At 35.8% G+C, this 19,667-nt stretch overlaps 3 protein-coding genes and 1 long non-coding RNA gene across 5 annotated transcripts in view; 2 read left to right on the top strand and 2 right to left on the bottom strand.

Annotated features, from left to right (window-relative positions):
* Window positions 1-1,707: 1,707 nt before the first annotated feature.
* On the bottom strand, window positions 1,708-6,084 carry LOC108949330. Its single transcript, XR_003395771.1, has 4 exons — window positions 5,890-6,084; window positions 3,148-3,233; window positions 2,020-2,862; window positions 1,708-1,820 (listed from the first exon to the last, which is right to left on the bottom strand). It is a non-coding gene; the product is annotated as an uncharacterized LOC108949330 (long non-coding RNA).
* Window positions 6,085-11,647: 5,563 nt separating this feature from the next.
* LOC100181496 (breast cancer anti-estrogen resistance protein 1) lies at window positions 11,648-15,483 on the top strand. The gene has a single exon (XM_002126376.5). It carries the CDS (start codon window positions 11,737-11,739, stop codon window positions 14,182-14,184), a length of 2,448 nt encoding a protein of 815 aa, XP_002126412.1. The 5' UTR covers window positions 11,648-11,736; the 3' UTR covers window positions 14,185-15,483.
* LOC100177860 (enhancer of mRNA-decapping protein 4-like) overlaps window positions 14,277-19,667 on the top strand; it is a 29,053-nt gene continuing 23,662 nt past the window's right edge. For both annotated transcript variants that reach the window (XM_018811264.2, XM_009859669.3), the window contains exons 1-3: window positions 14,277-15,742; window positions 16,208-16,278; window positions 16,497-16,570. In XM_018811264.2, the coding sequence (XP_018666809.1) occupies window positions 15,637-15,742; window positions 16,208-16,278; window positions 16,497-16,570 (251 nt within the window). In that variant the 5' untranslated portion in view covers window positions 14,277-15,636. The remainder of the gene's footprint in view (window positions 15,743-16,207; window positions 16,279-16,496; window positions 16,571-19,667) is intronic.
* LOC113474112 (zinc finger MYM-type protein 1-like) lies at window positions 16,561-19,661 on the bottom strand. Its single transcript, XM_026833744.1, has 2 exons — window positions 19,062-19,661; window positions 16,561-18,961 (listed from the first exon to the last, which is right to left on the bottom strand). The coding sequence occupies exons 1-2, from the start codon at window positions 19,656-19,658 to the stop codon at window positions 18,191-18,193; spliced, it is 1,368 nt and encodes a 455-aa protein (XP_026689545.1). The 5' UTR covers window positions 19,659-19,661; the 3' UTR covers window positions 16,561-18,190.

The following is a 19,667-nucleotide window of genomic DNA, read 5'->3' as shown; positions in this document are numbered from 1 at the left end:
ATTTACTAAGAACGAAATGCGAACACAACTCACTGATTCGCATTTAGACGGAATACTTCATTTTGCTTCTACTTCTTTGAAACCAGACATCGAAAAGCTTTCGAAAGTCAAGCAACATCAAATATCTCACTAACCAACCAAACATTACCGGTTTAACGCGTTTGTGTTCTTATTCTCGTTACGTAAATAAATTGTTATTAAAATATGCGGGTTTTCCATGTGCGGCCCGCGCGACGAATAAAAATATGTGATTTGGCCCGTGCAATAAAAAAGGTTGCCGACCCTTTATTTAATGGGAAATTTTGGTTTAATCATTTAATAGGAAATTTAAATAACTTTATACTTTTTTCACAAAGAATGTTTGATAAACATAGGCTATTTAAAGCCTCATCTGATAAGAAAATACCAAGCAAACCTTAGAACGTTTGTTAAGCCCATTGCGAAAGTCACCACTTTTGCTCGATTTTGTACACACAAAGACGGCAATTGAGCTTCGTCAGCTAGAGTTAGACAATGTAAATTCATTCATTCAAATTGTCAGTCTCTTGTTTATATCTCCAGATAAACAGAACGAGAAAAGCCACTAAGCGTATCTTCTTCGTATTCCACCCTATGTAAAATGAATCATGTAAGTTTACAACCGCGACGAGCCAGTACACACTTGGTTAATTATTCATCAGTCAAAGTTTTATCATTGAGGTCCATTCGAAAATCTAACTGTTATATCTTTGTGAGTATTTAACTGTTTATTAAACCGTATACGACTGCAACTGTTTATAAGGTAGTCGCAAACAAGTCACGTAGTTTATTTAAAAAAAACTTTCTGCTTTTCCGATTATAATAGCAACATCTGTATAACTGTACCACTTAAAATATAAGCAAAGCATTGCAATACATGTGTATATATACACCCCCGTAGAAGATATTATACCACATTGCCTCTTGACAAAAGATCACCTATATATAAGTGCTTTAAAATCTATATTTTGTACATTAGTGTGCCGCTCAAGCCATCCGGTTAATTCTTATTTGTTATTAAGTTGATTTAATTATTGGATTTTATAAATACGTACTGTGGTCGTTTTTACATGCATAAGACATGACCTATAATATTACAACAGGAGAAAATATACGTTGGTAGTATTGCCCTGACCCAAATGTTTGACGACATAAGAAAAAGATCGATTTTAACTCACTTAGTAACAGCAGTCTCTGCGACAGAACATTTCCGCATTTCTATTCCCGTGATTCTTTAGTTTTGTGCGAAGAGAACTTTTTCACAAATGAAATTTAGTTTTAAACCAGACCTTTTTGCGAAATTCATAGCGGAGAACGAAGCTTCAAAATACAATAAAAATAAATTGTATTATCATAAACATACAAATTCGCGCTGTAAGGAATAAAATAAAATTATTTGCAGAAATTTAGAATCTTGCACATCAAATAGGTATCACAGCTGTGAAAAGGCCGGTGTTGCAATGTATTTCTTGATCGAAATAACATCATCACTATAGAATACAAGACAGGAATGGTAAAAAATTAGACATATATATATATATATATATAAACGAATAATTAAACGACAAGTGCGTTGCTAGCTGTTCTCCGGCAGAGTGCTATAAATATTGTGTGGACAAGCATTTATTGTCTGGGCCTGTTGTGGCTGCTGGTGTCTTCTTTGTCTTCTCAGCTCCAAGTAGAGAGCTCCTGCCTGTTGCGTATCGTAGGCAAGAATGAAGTGCCGGATGCAGCAAGCAATAAGTAAGATACCCGATACCACTACACAAGTGATTATTACACTTGATAGCATCCCTTGCATTCTGCGTCACAACATTGAGTACAAATCTTAGTAAAACGTTTTAGAGCACAAATCTAAATAAAACTATCGGGATTTTAACCACAGCAATTCTCTTGTTGTAATGCAAGTGACTCATAGTGACTATACAAATTCTCTCGGGATTTTAACCACAATCTTATTGCCTTGCAAGTGACTTGGTATATGTAAAAACGTTCACTTACATGAGTAATTTACTGTGATCATCGTACCCGATCTGAGACTCGTCGCCTCTCGATCCTCGAAGATTATTAGCAATAGGCATTCCACATCTGTCCAGCAGTATTGTAACTCTTGAGAATAATTTCGTAAATGGAATCCAAAACGTTACAGTAGCAACAGCACCATGGTGTATAGGAAGTATCCTTAACCTAAACTTTACATGACCCTGACCAACATTTAACACATGAAGCAGTAGGTTTCACATACTTAATAACCTTCATTCTCTGTTAAAACCTTAAGTATCGACCGATTGTGGCACACGATGCCGAGGTGTTCATCGACTTGATTGGACGTGACCCTTCTGCTTGAAGTTTCAGCGACGAAATAGGGTGCGTATACGCACAGCAGAGAGCAGACACAAGTTTTAAAATAGCAAACTGATGCCGCAGATTTTAACGCACTGAAACTCGCTCTACTAGAATTCTCCCGAGAGATCGGCACATAACCCAGGTAAATGAATACTTGCTGCAAGCATTTTACACAGGCTTTTATTTAAACAAACAGTTTGCAATTATTGATAGTAAAACAAAACAGTTTCGTTTATTGGTTAAAATGCGATCGATAAGTTTATATATACAACGTTTAAAAGGTGTCTGGCAAAGATTCGAAATTCGGTGCACTGCTTTAATATTTTAGATTTATTGATAAAACATCAAATTATATTACTCCATCTTCGATGTGAGCAATATCAGAGCTTGTATAATTGACTAAATACATAAACAAGGGAAATGCGAATAATTCTTAACTTGGACTTGGTACACCGCTGTTTGACATAACACTCTTGTTTACAGTTTCCTTCAAGATTCCTGGTTACGTATAAAGTTAATTCAGAACTGCACCAGCATATCCCGTCTCTGACTACTATGTACTTTTCGCTTCTGAGAATATATGTCAGTACGTTCTCTTATATTTTTTTAGACAAAACTTACTCTTTTAAAACTTTTGTACACAAGGAAATAAACGTTTTTCCGCAATCAGGAAAGTCAGGCCTTCTGCTACGCTGTCATTGTAACAACCGACTAACCGTGCTACAATATTTGAAGTAAGCGCATAACTTTATCAATCTGTAGTTTAAACATAGCTGGTCTTACTTTTGAAGCGTTGGTTAAAGGACATTCCCGTCGTGTTTTGCCTGCTGTTGTAATCGCTACTTGCGGTCGATAATGGAGCAGATGACCTGCAAATCGGATTTATTAACGTAACAATGTCGAAAGACAAGATTGTTCATTGAAACATGTAAACCTGACATTTCTACGAGACAAAATTTGTCGTTTAAATCTGTTTTCATAATTGACAAGAAACGTCGGTTCCGCGATTATATCTAAAACATAGTTGGTGCGGGAAAGTAGGACACTTAAGCACATATTGCATGCCTATAATGGTCAAAATAATATTATATTCTTTTCGGTAATATAGTAGTGTGGGGAAAGATAACGCTTTTAAAATTCTTCTTTTACCGGTACCCATTCAATGATAGAAGATAAAAATGTTACAATGTTTTTCGACAGTATATTCTCTGAAGGTCCAAAAAAGTGCACGGCAAATACGAATACTGTTGTTAAGTATTAAAATTCTGTGTTAAACGATTACAATTTTTTTTTCAAAAGGTGAAAAAAGCATAACAATATCTTTTTATTATTATTTTGAAGGCTGGCTGAATCATATTAAAACTTCCGACATTTATTTGTAGTATCATGCGAGTTTATATCATCAATCTAGTATCGTTAGTTAATTAAATAGGTTGAAATATTTGGTACAGTTTAATTTTGTCTCATAAAGCTAGTTTTAGTTTTGTGAAAAAACCTAAGTTACAAACAATGGAAAAAATTAATAGGCCAACGTCAATATGGCACAAAATCAGTGATAATAGAATAAATTATCCTTATTAAGTATAAAGTTTAGATGGCAAAGAAACTAGCACAGCGAGTTGATTTTAATATAGGTTAAGTTGCAGAGTATTGTTAATACAAAAAATTCTCATTTTTTCCCGTCTTCCATCACATTGTAGTTTTGTAGGTTTTTATTGCCAAAATTTAAAAGGTTTGCTTTTCATTTAAAAAAGAGGGTTGATTCAAATTTAATATACTGGTTTAATAACTAGATAATATATGACAAATATATTCGAAATTCGGTCACATTCAGTTGGGGATAAGCGATAGTTAATCTAGCAATACCTAGTTTGCGGCAAAAATGTAAACCTCATTAGTTTTTATTAGGTATCATTTTTTTGTTATAACTAGTTCATATGGGTTTGTGGGATACAATATTTGTAATATTGAGTGAGGAAATATGGGACACATTTTCATTCTATTACCTCATCCAATTTGGTATCGTAAACAAAGAAAATTCAACAAATTATAAAATGCTATTCTCACGACTCCCATAGTCCGTTTGTAATTGTTCAAAACACGATCAGTGTATTTAGATATTGTGTGCTGGAAGTGTCCCATTTTCCCCCACCCTACTATATAAGATGATGATCGAACAATACTTAATTTTAAACAATAACATGTTAAAACTATAACATTGGAACATAAGAAAAAGAATGTTTAAATCTGTTATCAAAGCGTTTGCTACTTCTTCGTAATATTTACGTGTATTTCTAATAATAAAATCATTTATTAATCAAAATTAACAATGATCTTTAACTGTTCTGTCTCACTTTGTCTGTTTTTGAATTAGTAAAATTACACCTGTTGTGCGAATCGCTAAATAATCCGTTTAAACACTCGCTGTCTTGCCCCCACTACAGCTTTTAACATGCTAACCTGCGGAATGTTTTTTTACAACATCAATTTATAAAGATAGTAGCCTATCATACAAAGGTAATTAAAGTTGTAATACTAGAAAAATTAATCAGAAGTATTAATAAAGTTCAGATTATTCTGCCACAAATTAGGTAATGCTAATTGCTATACTATATTTTACACAAACCACTTCATATTACTCATCTCAAATGACCTTAGCTGTGACCAAATTTCGATTATAGTTTTCATACATATAGTAGGGTGGGGGAAGATGGGACACCTTATCAATCTATTTTCTTCTCCAATTTGGTAGTAAACAAACATTCAACGATTTTTTTTATAAAACTTTATTCTCACGGCTCCCATAGATCGTTGTTAATTATTTAAAACAGGATATTTGGTTATTATGTGTAAAAGGAGACCCATCTTCCCCCACCCTACTATATATATTGTTATTATATCAGTAGTTTGCAATACCCACAAAGACTGTAAGATGAGACATGAAATTGAAAGAGTTAAAAAATAGGGTATTCTGCAACTTTTTGGTATAATGGTATTAAATCGTGGTGTCACCCCAAGACAGTTCCTTTTGTCGAGTCTTTAAACATTGGGCAATATGTTGGCTACTTTAAAGAGTCCCGTCTTACACCACACCATAGACCTAACAGTAGGGCTATCAAACTGCACAACATTTCTCAACTTATTAAACTACGGTATTCGATTGATGGTTTAAACTCGCAAACTACATTTCATCGGGTTTAAGTGTGATTAACTAAGGATTCAAGTTTATCAATTTTTGTCTACCATTTGGAAAAATACTGTTGCCATTTAACTCCGATTTTTATACTGATGTCGAATAACCTGGTAACATATTTTTGTTAATCATCAAATGGGGGCCAGAATGAATTTAAAAAAAAGTTTTTCACATTCTTCCAATCTCTGTAACAATATGTTAACGTTTGTTGGCTGCACGTAAGCATTTACCAAACAACGGGAAATTAAACTGCACAAACAGCCATTATGAGTAAACTACGAAGGTACATATATACCTAATAACTATATAAACATTAGCTCATATAGCTTCACCTTTGTTCACTATACCACTGAAACGAGATTGCTTTCGGAATTGGCAGATACATAAACATCAACACGATCGTTAACTTTAAACATAGCATAACAAACCAAATGGTCGCGCCTCTTCTTAAATAGCTATTCGACATCTTCAAAATAACATTCTTTGCAACACAGACTACAGCATTGAAATTGGCACAGTTGGAACCTGTGACTGGTATTTATATTTATATTTGATTGCTTTATAGTCCGATGATTGCTTTATAGTCATGGTTAATGATTGATTTCTGATTGTCCGTAATATGTCGGATATAATATGAGAGTCGTGTCTATTTTATTTGTACATAAATGCTCTACCAATTTAAATGGTAACTTTTAATTTGAACAAATAATTATATCCTCTGTTCACCAATCAGTCGTACTCTTTCGCCACTGTAGTAATGAATTTTATTATTTTGCACGTAAATGGTAATAAAAAATTTTCCTATTTTTAATACCGTGACCGCGTGACGAGATATAGCCCAAAGAGATTAAAACCTTTAATCTCTTTGATATAGCCTATCACAACAGTGGCGTGACCATAGCTAGGGACAAAATAAAGTTATTTATATATACCTATGGCGCCCTCTACAAGTCAACTGTTTCCCGAAAAAAAATTATATCTATTTTTGCAACTGTTTTCCATAATTCAAGCGGTTTGTTTCCTTTTCATTCTTCACGTTTTGTTGCTTCATAAGTTGTTTTGGTTTATCGCAAAAAGTCTTCTAGATTCAGTTTGAATACTGCTCTGCCGCGAAACTTTGTTACTATATTATTACCAATTGAATATATTTAGACCTAATGGAAAACTTGTCACAAAGCGCTAGATTGAGTTAAATAAAGGCAAACAGTTACGAAAAAAAACACAACGCATTTATACAATACAACCTAAAATATAACTGCATTGAGTAAAGTTTATAGCATTGCCATAGAGTTTTGCAATTGCTTGGGAGTGCGGCAAACACGGAAAGACAATTTAATTCGGATGTATCTTAACGCAATAGTTAAATCTTATACGCGGAAGGAACACTTATCGCAATGTAACATCGTTTAACTTGCAAGTGTAACTTAAATATCGCTCAATATTTTAGTAGTCTGGAATATATTTTCTTCACAGGCTGCATAAAAAATCCCATAAAGTTAATGTAAGTTACCTATTCGTGCAGTGCTGACGTAACAAACACCTTTTATTTTATCATAAATCCGGCATTTATACGGGCAAGAGACATTGGCAATTGTGACTTAACATAACTAGCTATTTCGCAATAATAGCAATTGTGACGAATGCTTATTACGTGAGCAATATAAACCAGTATTTCGACATGTGTTATGTTTGGGGATTTAAACCATCACCAAATTCCTGGTAAATTTAAAAGAGGAAGTTGGCTGCTGGTAGAAAAGAAAGTGTCGGTTGCCATAAACTGTGGTTTGTGATCGCCGATTAGTTTTACAGTTTTTTAAACTAGCTTTTGTTAATAACTTTTGTTAATAGTATGCTGACCGAACACAGAGAAGTACATGAAACTGTGGCAGATTTATATTAGGAGAGCTGTTTTTTTCTTGAGCAAAAAATCATTTTTACCACGCGTCTAGGATTTACGAAACTGCCAAATAAATTTAAATACGAATCCGTATCCGCCGTATTTTTTTTTACATGCCTGGCGCGCATCCGCAACTCGCATCAAGTAAATTAAACATTGCTATAATCAGCCCTGGAGACTCACCTCGGCTATTGCCGACGGTTTTGCCAACGCATTTGGACAAACCGTCGGAAGTTTATTGCCGACGATGTAGAAAAAAACTTAAAAAAAATTTTTTGTAAACAAACTATTTTCATATTGAAGACCGAAATTGCAAAACTTACAGGCGATAAAAGCTAAAAGTGAGGTAATATAATACATATAGTAGTCGTATATAGCAAATGAAGTCAGGCGCGTCCGATTTCCTAACGCACCTGCGCGTTGACTATGACGTCATTAACGTCCTTGTATACGTGGGGCGCATACGTTTTTTTTCGGCAGGAATTGGTAATACGACCTTTCTCACAGCTGTGTGTAAAATAAATGTAATTTGCGGTAATAAATAGCCTAGATATGTTCCAGAAGTAGCACTGCTGTATATTTAGGATGTTTACCTCAGCCAAGCGGCATGTTTATTACGAAATAGTAAGGATTCACACGTGGATTCATTGCACCATAATAGCAATTGTTTAACCTGGCAATTGATTACATCATAATAACAATTTACACGCTGATTATTTGCGTCATAATAACGATTGTCCCCTTGATTATTTAGCCAGCGGGAGCTTGAAAACAGGTTGGATATTTGCCTTTTTACGTATGTGATCAAGTAAAGGATTGATAAGTTTGCAATGAATACTTCCACCTGGGCTATGAAGCAGACGATGTTGGTAATGTTTCGTGAATTTGGTGTTAACAATAGGAAAGTGTTGTAAAAGCTCAGGTTTGCCGAGCGCCGAGATTCAACCAAAAGCTCGATACGAGCTTATGACGTCATTAAGGAGAAAGGCGTACAAGAATACATTTCTTTTTGGACGAAAAGCGTCGCTAATTAAAATCATTTAAAACATGTGGTTTGCGGTGAAAGAGAAGACGTAATGCAGCACTTTGTATTATTTCAATATAAAAAAGTTTAGGAACTTATGTTTTTTTATTAAAAATCAGTCTAATCAGATACGAAACATTGGGCGCTCGTGTTATACCATACCGACTGTAATTCGAGACGGGCAAATTCACGCTGACGTTGCGATTCGTGACGTCACGCCCTGCCACGCGTCTTAAATCTTCGGCATATTGCCGACGTATTTTGAAAACCAGTTGCCGACGTACTTTTATACGAGTCTCCAGGGCTGTATAACAAATACTCCCATACGCATACATATTATGCAATTGTCTGGTCTTAATATGCTAGTTGATCCACAATTCCTTTGTTTCGGATTGGTCAATCAAAGAGGTGTAAATTGGGCGTGATTTGCAGCATATTACAAACAATACGATGTTAAGTTGTAATAGTCATTATTGCGCAAACATAAGTCAAGTTTTAACACATTTCTTTACGTATTATTCTGTTGTCATCGTCGAGACATTTTACGCATGTGCAGTAGCTGTGCATTTAACAGAAGTAGCAAATTCCTAAATTGGCGCCCGTACTCTACGCCAGTGGTTTATAGTATGTCTGGCTTGTCCAAACCTTGATTGTCGCGAATCATGAATTGAGTAGTTTTACTGAACAATTTTGGTCCCAAATGCGCCTCGCTAGTTACCAGTTTATGTTTATTTGTCACTAGGAACAAATATTTTTGTATAATACAGTTTGGGTTCTAGTGAATGAACCTCCCCTATGTGCTATGTTATCTGCTAACCGCTAAATGTAACAACCAACCAGCAACCACTAATCGTATAACCACGGTTTTGGACTTTCGTTTGATGTGGGAGTCTCACCACACAAAAAGAATATTCTGACAGAGTTATTTGCAAGAAAATATAAACAAATAGTTGCAATGCGTTGTAATAATATGTGCCTAAACCAATCCTTAAGGTTTAACTGCCACTTCCATTCAGCTGCGGTAGTAACATTAATCCATGCTTTACGCTTAGTAAAGTTACCATTTACTTAAGCTGTACTCAGCCAAGCAGGGTAATCCTTTAGCTGGTGAATGCCCGACACGAACGCGCGAGTTTTTTCAAAAAAAAGTTATACAGTGGGTATCAGTGAGACCTAAGGAACATTTTGAAACCAAAATTTCAGGTGGCCACCAGCTAAAGGATTACCGCCGAGCAGAATGTTTGTTAAGAAATAGGTGTTCAAAATTTTACTGTAAGTATCGTAGCGATTTTTATATTTTTTACCGCACATGAACTTATTTAATAACTGACCATTCACTGTAGTGAAGTTCATATTTCGACAATATTTTGTTAGGAAATCTGGGCCGTGCAGAGCCTTATGCTATTGCCATAATGTTGCACACAAGAGCGAAAAATATTAAAAATGAAAAAATGTGTAGCTGCAAAAAGTCAACGTTGTAATTTACTCTCTTGCAAGTAATGCAGCATCAGCAAATTTGCCTGTATTGAATTACAGCCAGTGTCAAATTACACAAGCGCCCAATGTTTCCATATCTGATTTAAAATAAAAAGTTAAAACTCTTAAACTTTAAAAAAAGTATATTAGAAATACCCCTTTATCAGTGATAATGTCACCGTCCGGATTGTCTAAAAATGTATGTACATATTTTTTTAACACAAAGAAATTTGTTTATACCTAAATAAACTTTCTTATGTCTGGTCGACAATATACCCTTTGGTTTCTTAGTTCTGTATTTATTGAAAACATAAACATGCGTTCTATTTTAATAGCATGGTTACGCTGCGAGAACACAACGAATCACTAAAATGACCGAACGGTTCGTGCAAACAGTAAAAAATATGCATTTTCCAACACTGACCTGCCAATTATTTACGATATAATAGCAATTCACATGTTGATTATTTAAGTCGTAATAGCGATTGTCCCCTTAATTATTTAGCATGTAGGTGCTTGAAAACAGGTTAGATATTTGCGTGTAGGTTAAGTATAGATAGGTTTGCAAAAATACTTTGTACTCACGTAAAGCAACACTTCTATTTAAAAAAGTTGGGAACTATTGTAGTAAGGAATATAGCATGAAATGAGACGCTCTACGTAATTTTTGTGAACTGAAATAATGTTTACGACAATCACTAAAAGATCCTTTGCGATCGTTTCGTGTGAACTTAATAAGCTGCTTGCGTACCACCTTGGAGACCTTTGCGTACCACCTGTGGGTAGTACGTGCACCACAGTTTGGAAACCACTGTAAGCTAACCAAATCATATTTGTTATTATTATGACTTTATTACCTGCCTCACAAAACACCTGTTTGTTATCAATAAATGTTATCAATATTCTTTTTGTTATCAAGTAAAGGATTGTTCTGTTTAGGATGAATACTTCGTACAGGCGTAAATGCAACATGTATGTGAATAAATTTATTTTTGTTGAGTTTAGAGAAACCTTAATGGCCGTTTGCCAGGTCAAAATTTCAGCTTATAATTTGACCATAAAAGTGGTTATTCTTTTCTTAAAATCCTGGCGTTTATAACAACCAAATTGTCTACCTTCAAGAAGTATCCAATTTACTGTCCTTTTAGTCTGGCTTTGAATAGAAGTGATCTTTTGTCAGCATGTCGACAGAAATATTATAGATACAATTGAAACCCAAAATCGGGCGTTTTTAATTAATTTCGCTATGTATAAAACCTTAAAAAAAATTTGCCTCTAAAATTTAGTCCCGTTGAAAATGTTTTGTTTATGCACGCCATAAAAATGTTCCACACATGTAGATTAATTAAACAATAAAGATTGTATCGAATAAGATTTCCTAATGTAGATTGGAAATCTACATATACCTTGCACACATTTTTTTTAAAGATCCGCGGGAACTGCTATGCTCTGCAAATCGGTATACAGAGTAAAAATTTTAGAAGCTATGTTTCGTCATTTCTAATGATTCTACAATCACCAAATTAAGACAATAAACCATGCACACTTGTGAAACAATAATTTTTTTTCAAAACATATTAATTACGATTACGAATATTAGTATACACTGAAAAATAATGTATATTTTGTAGCATGTACTGAATTGTACAGGGGTTCAATAAGTAGCCGCATATCATATTGTAACAAGAGAAAGTAAATATCTAAATCAATTTTGTCTTGAAGAAGTATGTCAAAGTAGCTGGTGCTGTTTACTTAGGGAATTGATTAAAATAGAGTTCTGACATGGCATCTGGTGGTGGTGGCTTGCATGTGCTAGCCAAAGCAATTTATGACAATGCAGCTGAAACTGAGGATGAAATAACATTTAATCGGGGTGATATTGTTACTATAATTGAACAGAACACTGCTGGGTTGGAGGGGTGGTGGTTATGCTCATTAAATGGGAGGCAAGGCATAGCACCAGGAAATCGTTTACGGATATTACCAGGCATGTATGAAGGCATGCAAAACTCTACTGGTGGTACAGCACCAGAAGAAACCTATGATGTACCTCCTACCCATTATTGGAACTCACCCAACCCACAAATAGACCAGGATGAAGAATATGATATTCCTAGGCGACAGTTGCCGATTAACCGGAATAACAACAATGGGGGATTAAGCAATCAACAGAGTAATTCTCCAACAGAAATATACGATATACCTCGACCTGGAGCATGGAGGGGGAACTCTGTGGATGGAGAAGAGGTTTATGATGTGCCTCAGGCATCAGCTTTCGCTCACGCGAGTAAAGATGAAGAGCAAGAAGTGTATGATGTCCCCAGCAGTTTGACAGCTGTAATGACTCCAGATCCAAGTGACTTGTATGATGTTCCTCCCATTGTATCAAGAGGTCCTCAATCGGCACCTGAGGATGTGTATGACGTTCCTCCAAGGAGAACTGAACCAATAGACATGGATGCAATGTTTAATGCTATGAACCCTGAAGATGTTTATGATGTTCCACCTTCAACATTAAGGCTAAATACAAGTACTTTGTCAAGAAGTGCGGGTAATGTGCTTGATACATTTGAAACACCAAACTCCCAACCTTTCCCAACCCAACAGGAGTCTATGGACCGTGATGTAGTTTACGACATACCACAGTCCAGTAAAACAGCAGTTGGAAGACGATACATTTCTTCAGGACTGAGCAGTCTTCGAAGAATGCGACGCGAGATGAACCAGGTGCCAGATCCAATTTCTAAACCTATTAATGAGAATACTGACTACATATATGACGTTCCTCCACAAGTGACCCGAGATGGTTCATCCAAACAGAAACAAACTGTTGCTCAAAAGTTGTCCGACGAAGATGTGGTGGATGGTCTTATCAGAAGGTTGTCTTTAAATGAACCTTCTATTGAGGTGAAGCAGAACAACCGATTGTCTGTTACCTCACGCGAGTCTTATAGTAGCTATATAGATAATACACCAGGTTTGTTTGACGAGCTAAATATAGATGTGGATGTTGCTGTTAATAAGTTGATAGAAACTAAGCAAGAGCTTGAAGATTCGGTGTCTAATTTATTGACACTGGTGAAAGAAAACTGGAGAAAGCCTGAAAATATTTCTGACAAGGTCGATATAGTGCATACGTTATTTTTAAAGATCATGGTTGCAGTTAATCACTTTCTTACATTTGCGCGTGGTGCTACTGCTAATTCTGTAGCAGTTGATCGGAATGGAGAAGCCCGTGCATCGAAAAATGTACAACTCGGATTAAGGAAGCAGTTGGTTCCAATTGAAGAAGATTTGGGTATGTTAAATCGTGCACTCTCCGAGTTGGGTGACAATAATACGTGGGATATAAACAAACTTGCTTTGCATGAAAACAGTGAAGAAGTTGTGTTAGATGCTGTCGATAGTTTTGTGATGACTTCAAGAGCTGTTTCAGATGATGCATCGCAGCTTGCTAACTTCATTCACAGCCATATACATGTTCTGTTTACATCTTGTTCACCCAATAAATCACCTGTAAAATCATCTACTCCTGTTAAACCAAACAAACCTTTTCCACAAGCTATACAAGCATTACAAGCTCGGCCATTACCTGCAGTGCCAGCTTCACTTCAACAAGCACAAAGTCAATCTACTTCAAACACAATAATGCTTGGTGAAGATGCATGGCTTGAAGATTATGATTATGTTGCTTTGCAAGACAAAGACGAGTTTGAACTTAGCAGTCATGAAACCAGTCCAATGTCCGGCCTAAACAAGCGTCGAACTCAGATAGTCACACTCGATTCCAAAATTGAATTAAAAAATAACACTGCTGTTTTCTTCAATTCCAAAGACAGGGAATACTTGCTAAGTTTAAAGATTGATGTTCCAGCCCTAATTCACAATCTCTCAAAGTCCATTGACAGATTTGTTTCTGCAGTTGATGCAGGCAATCCACCCCATTCATTTGTACCGCTTGGAAAATATGTGATTTTCTCTGCCCATCAACTGGTTTTTGTTGGTGACAGTATGTGTCAAAGATTGCAGGTGGAACCAGTGAAGCAAGCTCTTCAGCGGCAGTGTACAAACCTTTGTTCAATACTTAAAAGGACAGTGGTAGCAACGAAAGGTGCTGCATTGCAATGGCCAAGTGTATCTGCTGTACAAGAAATGGTAGATCGAATGTCTGAAATTGCAACCAGTGCACATCAAATCCGCATCACACTAACTCCAATGCTATCCAACTGAGTTCTGTATATTAATTTTTATTTATTCAAGAGGGAAAAGAATTCATTAGATATGAAAGGACTGTAAGCCTGTTTTACTCTTTTACATGTTGTCCTGATCAAACAGAATAGATGGAAGAAGTATTCAAGTATATCATTTTGTTCTTTTCATATCTGCTTGTAATTTTGTTCCTTTATAACAAAGAATGCATTTGGTTCTTCGTTAATTTTTTATGTTTTTTTTATATCCATGGTGCTATGTGTCTTTTAATTATCCTTTTTAAGCCAGAGCATTCCAGCTGGTAGGTACTGTTTTTATTATAATCGCTCTAATTTTGTTGCAACGCAGTACTTACAATAACTGTAAGCTGATTTGTCTTGTGTGTGAAATTTCTTTCATAATGGTAGCCTACCATATATATATATATGGTTGTTATAAAACAACACCAATTTGAAATTGTATTATATTCCGACATTTTGGTTGTGCATTATTCCAAATCATACATCTCATAATATATTTTTGGGTACTGCTTTACACTGCATAAATCTTTATATACTTGGTATTCATTTTCTCTAATAGGAAGCTCGTCTTTTATTAAAATTTTAGCACAATGGTGACTTAACAATGTGTCTAAAGTTCAGTGGTTTGGCTCTGTTTTAATTCATTTGATTTGTCACATTTTATTTAAATGCCAAATTTGAGTGGACGGTACATAGCATCCGTACCCATGTGTACTTACATGTTGCAACAGATACTTATGCTTAAATTGTTTTATGCTACCACTACAAGTGATGTATAGCATTGGGTTGTACTAAATCCTATTTTACCTAACTCTTGAATTAAAACTTGAAAGTTGATTAATTTGTCTAGAGTACATACGATGTAATAAATGATATTTTCCCATTTATCCAACGAAGTTGCTCCAAAAGTTGCAAGTTAAACTTCTTCAATTTACGCTATCTTAATTAATATAATTGTTTCAATTTTAAATGATAGTGTTTTTTTGTGAAATGTGATTTTAAAATAATTTTAATACTCTTAATGCCTTTTTTAATGAAATCCCCACAATATTATGTTTCCATGTTTTTTTTTGCGACTATATATTATGTGGTACTCAGTAACATTTCTACTCTACTAATTGTCTGTAATCAGCAAGTGTTAATTTAAAGTATTTAGAAATATGATGCACACTTTTATTCTGGTTCTGTACAGTCGCCAGTTGCCTTAAAACAGTTTTTAATCAAATTTTTCTTTTCTAATCTGGTGAATATGCATCGTGCTTAGTACGCCGTGTTAAAAATTGTGCCGTTTTCACTGTAGGATCTCCAGTAGAAATCTGACCCAAGGTTTATAACTACTTTTTAAGAAATTGAGGATTTTGGTTTACAATACACATTGTAACTTCCCAGTATTACGATACAGTTTTAACAAATCTGGTTTCAGTGAAATTTGACTTTTTATGTAAAATCAGCCATGGAAGCCTCCAACGGGTTGCCAATACAGAATGGACACCATGAGTTGTCTAATTCTCTCAAAGAAATGTTGAAGATAAACAGCTCGAATACTTCAACTGTTCAAGGTAATTTTGTTCTATTATAGCTTAGAATGAATCGTGTATTTCATGTCATTATAAACTCTAGTAGTGATTCTATAATAAATTAATGTCTCTTTTTTGACTACCCCAAATTTATAACATGTAGTTACAGGTCATTAAAAATATTTAAAAATATTATTGATCAAGTTCTGACACTGCTAATGTTAGGAAATGTTAAAGCAAAGTATTTAACATTGAATTTATTCGTAGTTAGTAGCAGAAACCTTGACTTAGTGTGGGTATGTATTAACCAGCAGGGGGTTATAAAATTTTACACCAATGAAGTGCTTTATTAATAATGCATTACCTAGCTTACATTTTTAACTTTGTTTTCCTGCAAGGATTACAAATTACATAAACTTCAGAGGTTACCAATCTTGTTTGCACTTTGCTTGTGAGTGCTGGGCAGATGGTCAGTTTGCATCACAAACTTAATGGGTTTATATTTAGATGCTTTTGATGTGAGTCATGATGGCTCAGGGGATCACAGACTTCATATAAGCTCTCTCTCTGTTTCTCAGGTCAGTAATTAACTCTATCTTGTTTGTTTTTTTTTCACTAAATCTAAATATTAAACTACAACAAAATAAAACAGTGCACCTTTGCTTTTCTATATCGCCAAATTAGCTAGCCATTGGTTTGAAGTGTAGATACATAATAAATCATAAACTAATTTTGCATACAACTTTATTCTATATTTTTCTCTAATGTTGGTATTTTATTGTTTAAACAAATTTAGGCCTATGCGGTGGATTCAGACACAATTTCATCAACTGCAGAAGATAAACCACAGGAAACAGATTTACAAAATATGTGAGAAATTTATATCAACCAAGTTACTTATAATTAATGACTGTGAATGCAATCAGTAGATATGATCACAGTCATAGGCGTCGAAACATTAATCATTCTGATAAAAACCGGGGTGGCGAGGCAGCAGTTACGTTTTAGGTTATGACGTCATACGATGCGTAACTTTCTAGAAGCCGCATTTTTACTGACGCGAGCCTGCGACGTGCCGTGTCTGAAGGCATTACAAATCGACTAAACAAACAATAACCTGGTTGAACAGGCGATGTTACTGCATTCCTAACGTAAGCGTGTAAAGCTCTAGTTTCATTTAATGTATGCTGGTATGCACCATACTTACAACTTTCCCGTTGCATGCACTAATATAAAAATCAACTCGCTTTGTCTTAAGCTAAAAATAAAAAGACGCAGCTATAATCGGTATTCATGTTTAGGTTTAACAAAATAAATCGTTAAACCAAACCATTTTTTTTATATTTGCAAGTTTTTAATTTGCGAAATAAAACAGTGTAAACAAAAAAACAGGAACGCTTTGAATTTTCTGTAGAGTTTTAGAGAGACGAGTCTCGAAACTTATTTTTTCATCTTTGTTTTACCGAGATAAACTCATCTACAGCAACGCTGAGGTCCAGGGTGTCTGTTTTTTCTTTGTGGATTGCCATTAGGGCCAAGTGGTTCATACGTTGTTGCGATTGGGAGGTTCGAATATAGGTTTTTAAACGACGAAGCAGGCTGAATGAACGTTCCGCCTCGCACGATGATACTGGCAGCACGATGTATGTAACAAGAGCTGAACGGAGGTTTGGGGCCATATCGCGTAACGCACTATCCATTCCCATATGCTTTCTCAGCTCATTTACTGAAATCGGCCAGTTATTTCGGCGACAGCGAGCAAACCATTGGCTTCTCTCTCGAGAAAGGGCTCCAAATTCCCAATCTTCGTAAAATGAAGTAACTTCTTTCATTTCGCTGGGTTTCATAGCTTCGTCTTCCAGCAGCCGACGAAGCAAATTGGCCCCGATTAAAGAGTCGGACTGGTACCTGTGTAGAATAGAGCGGGTGGCTTCCTGAAATACTTCACGATATAGCTTTGTGAAATAAGTTGTTATATCTCCCTCTGTAGAGTTTCTTCTACGTCCAGGCAGAGAAGGAAAACCGATTTTTAAAACGTGGGCATGTCGGGTGCATTCATCAAATAATTCTTCTGCAGATTTTGAAGCAGCATCACTGGAAAGAGTATCAGTAAGTGTGCTAATCCACTTTTGGATATCACCTGTCGATACATTTTTCCCCTGCACATTTTTATGAATGGGGTTGATGGTGGCAAAAAGACGCTGTAGCAACCGCAAGACGAAATATGTGCTAAACTTTTCTAAATTGGACAGAATAGCAAAGGCTTTGGATCGTACATTCGCTGGATACTCTATGTCACTCTGCAACTTATCCAAAAATACTAATAGTGCTTTGTATTTTTCCAATACTGCATTGATGCACAGTGAACGGAGAATCCAGCGAGTGGGGCACAGAGGTCGTAGTGTGGTTTTCTCCATTGATAATTCTTCTAAAACATCAGCAAAATGGGAAGAACGCTTTGGTGATTCTCGTATAAAATTAACGGTGTTGTTAAGAATTCCAATTACATGGGCGACGGTAGCAAATCCGCAACAAGCATCCTGGCAAACGAGATTTAATTGATGGCCTACACAATGAAAGTAAGGGGGCTTTTGGATTATCATCCCGCACTCTCTTTTGCAAGCCACTGAGTTTGCCTGCCATGTTGCTTCCACCATCATATGCCTGGCCACGTAATTGAGAGAAGTCAAGCCCTAGCCTTGTCAGCGCGTCTTTAATCAGCGAAAATAAGGTTTTCGAATCCGTTTTGGCAGTTTCATAGAAGCCTAAAAATACCTCATTAGCCTCGAAATCTCCTGTGCAATATCGAACACACAAACTGACTTGTTCATGTCTCGATATATCAGTTGTTTCGTCGGCAATAATAGAAAACACGTAATTGCTGTTCCTTTCAACGAAGGTGCGGTTGCCTGACGGTAACTTCACAACTGATTTTGTTTTTACGTCTATGATTAAAGACCGCAAAATTGTAAGTGACAGAATGCGTATCATTTCATTTTGAATTTCTGGCGACATGTATTTGGAGACAGAATCATGCTCCAGGTATTCCATTACCTCTGAATTATACTTCCCCACAAACTTCACCATGCTCCATATATTACTCGATTTTTTTTCGTCACCATGTCCCCTCAAAGCAATGCACATTCGACCACAATGTCGAATGCTATCGAAAATAGCGGTTAGTGCCAATTTAAACTTCCGTTGTTGCTCAGTTGTTCGCTTATCGACTATCGCGAAATTTTCGTCTTTGTCTTTTTCAACCTATACAATAAACACTAACATATAGTATTCGCAACAAACAACAATAAAAAATATATAAAAAATACGTTCAAATCACGAATTTTATATTTGGTTTACTTACTTGCACAGCGTGTTCAGCGTTTTTATGTGGATCAGAAGACCCATGTTTCTGCAAAGATTGCAATCCCTTTTTAAAATTCGACCACCCGTATTCTGTACGAACAAATGGACTTTTGCTTAATAAAGCTCTATCTTTTATGTTAACACGACTATTCAATGTTGCCCACACGCAAGTTGAACATCGCATGCTTCCATCCTCATTTGGGCGGAGCCATGGGCATACATTAAACCAACTAGCTTGTAATTGGCGGCCGTCTTTCTTCGGAAGTTTTGCGGGTAGGCAGGTGGAATCAAAGGGTTCGGGAAGGGATGAAACATTTTTATCAGCAATGCCCAGCTGCAACGAAGAAGGTGGAACTGGTTCTTCTATGCTGCGTTCAACGATCGGCGTATCCAGACAGAAAAATAAATCGCTTGGCCCTGCAAGACCTGAAGTCTTTCCTAAATTTGGTTGTTTAGGAGCTTTCTCAAAGAAGCTCGATATACTAGACTGACCTCTCTTAGACATGGCAGATTTTCGGGAATATATATATAAACGGGACCGATCACCGAGATATAATTGGTGTATAAATAAAAATTGTATAGAATGTAGAGACATAACGTGTAA

Source organism: Ciona intestinalis, chromosome 3 (assembly GCF_000224145.3).
Source record: "Ciona intestinalis chromosome 3, KH, whole genome shotgun sequence".
Taxonomy (NCBI): domain Eukaryota; kingdom Metazoa; phylum Chordata; class Ascidiacea; order Phlebobranchia; family Cionidae; genus Ciona; species Ciona intestinalis.
The sequence above is the reverse complement of the archived record's forward strand: the minus strand, read 5'-3'. Positions and strand labels throughout refer to the sequence as shown.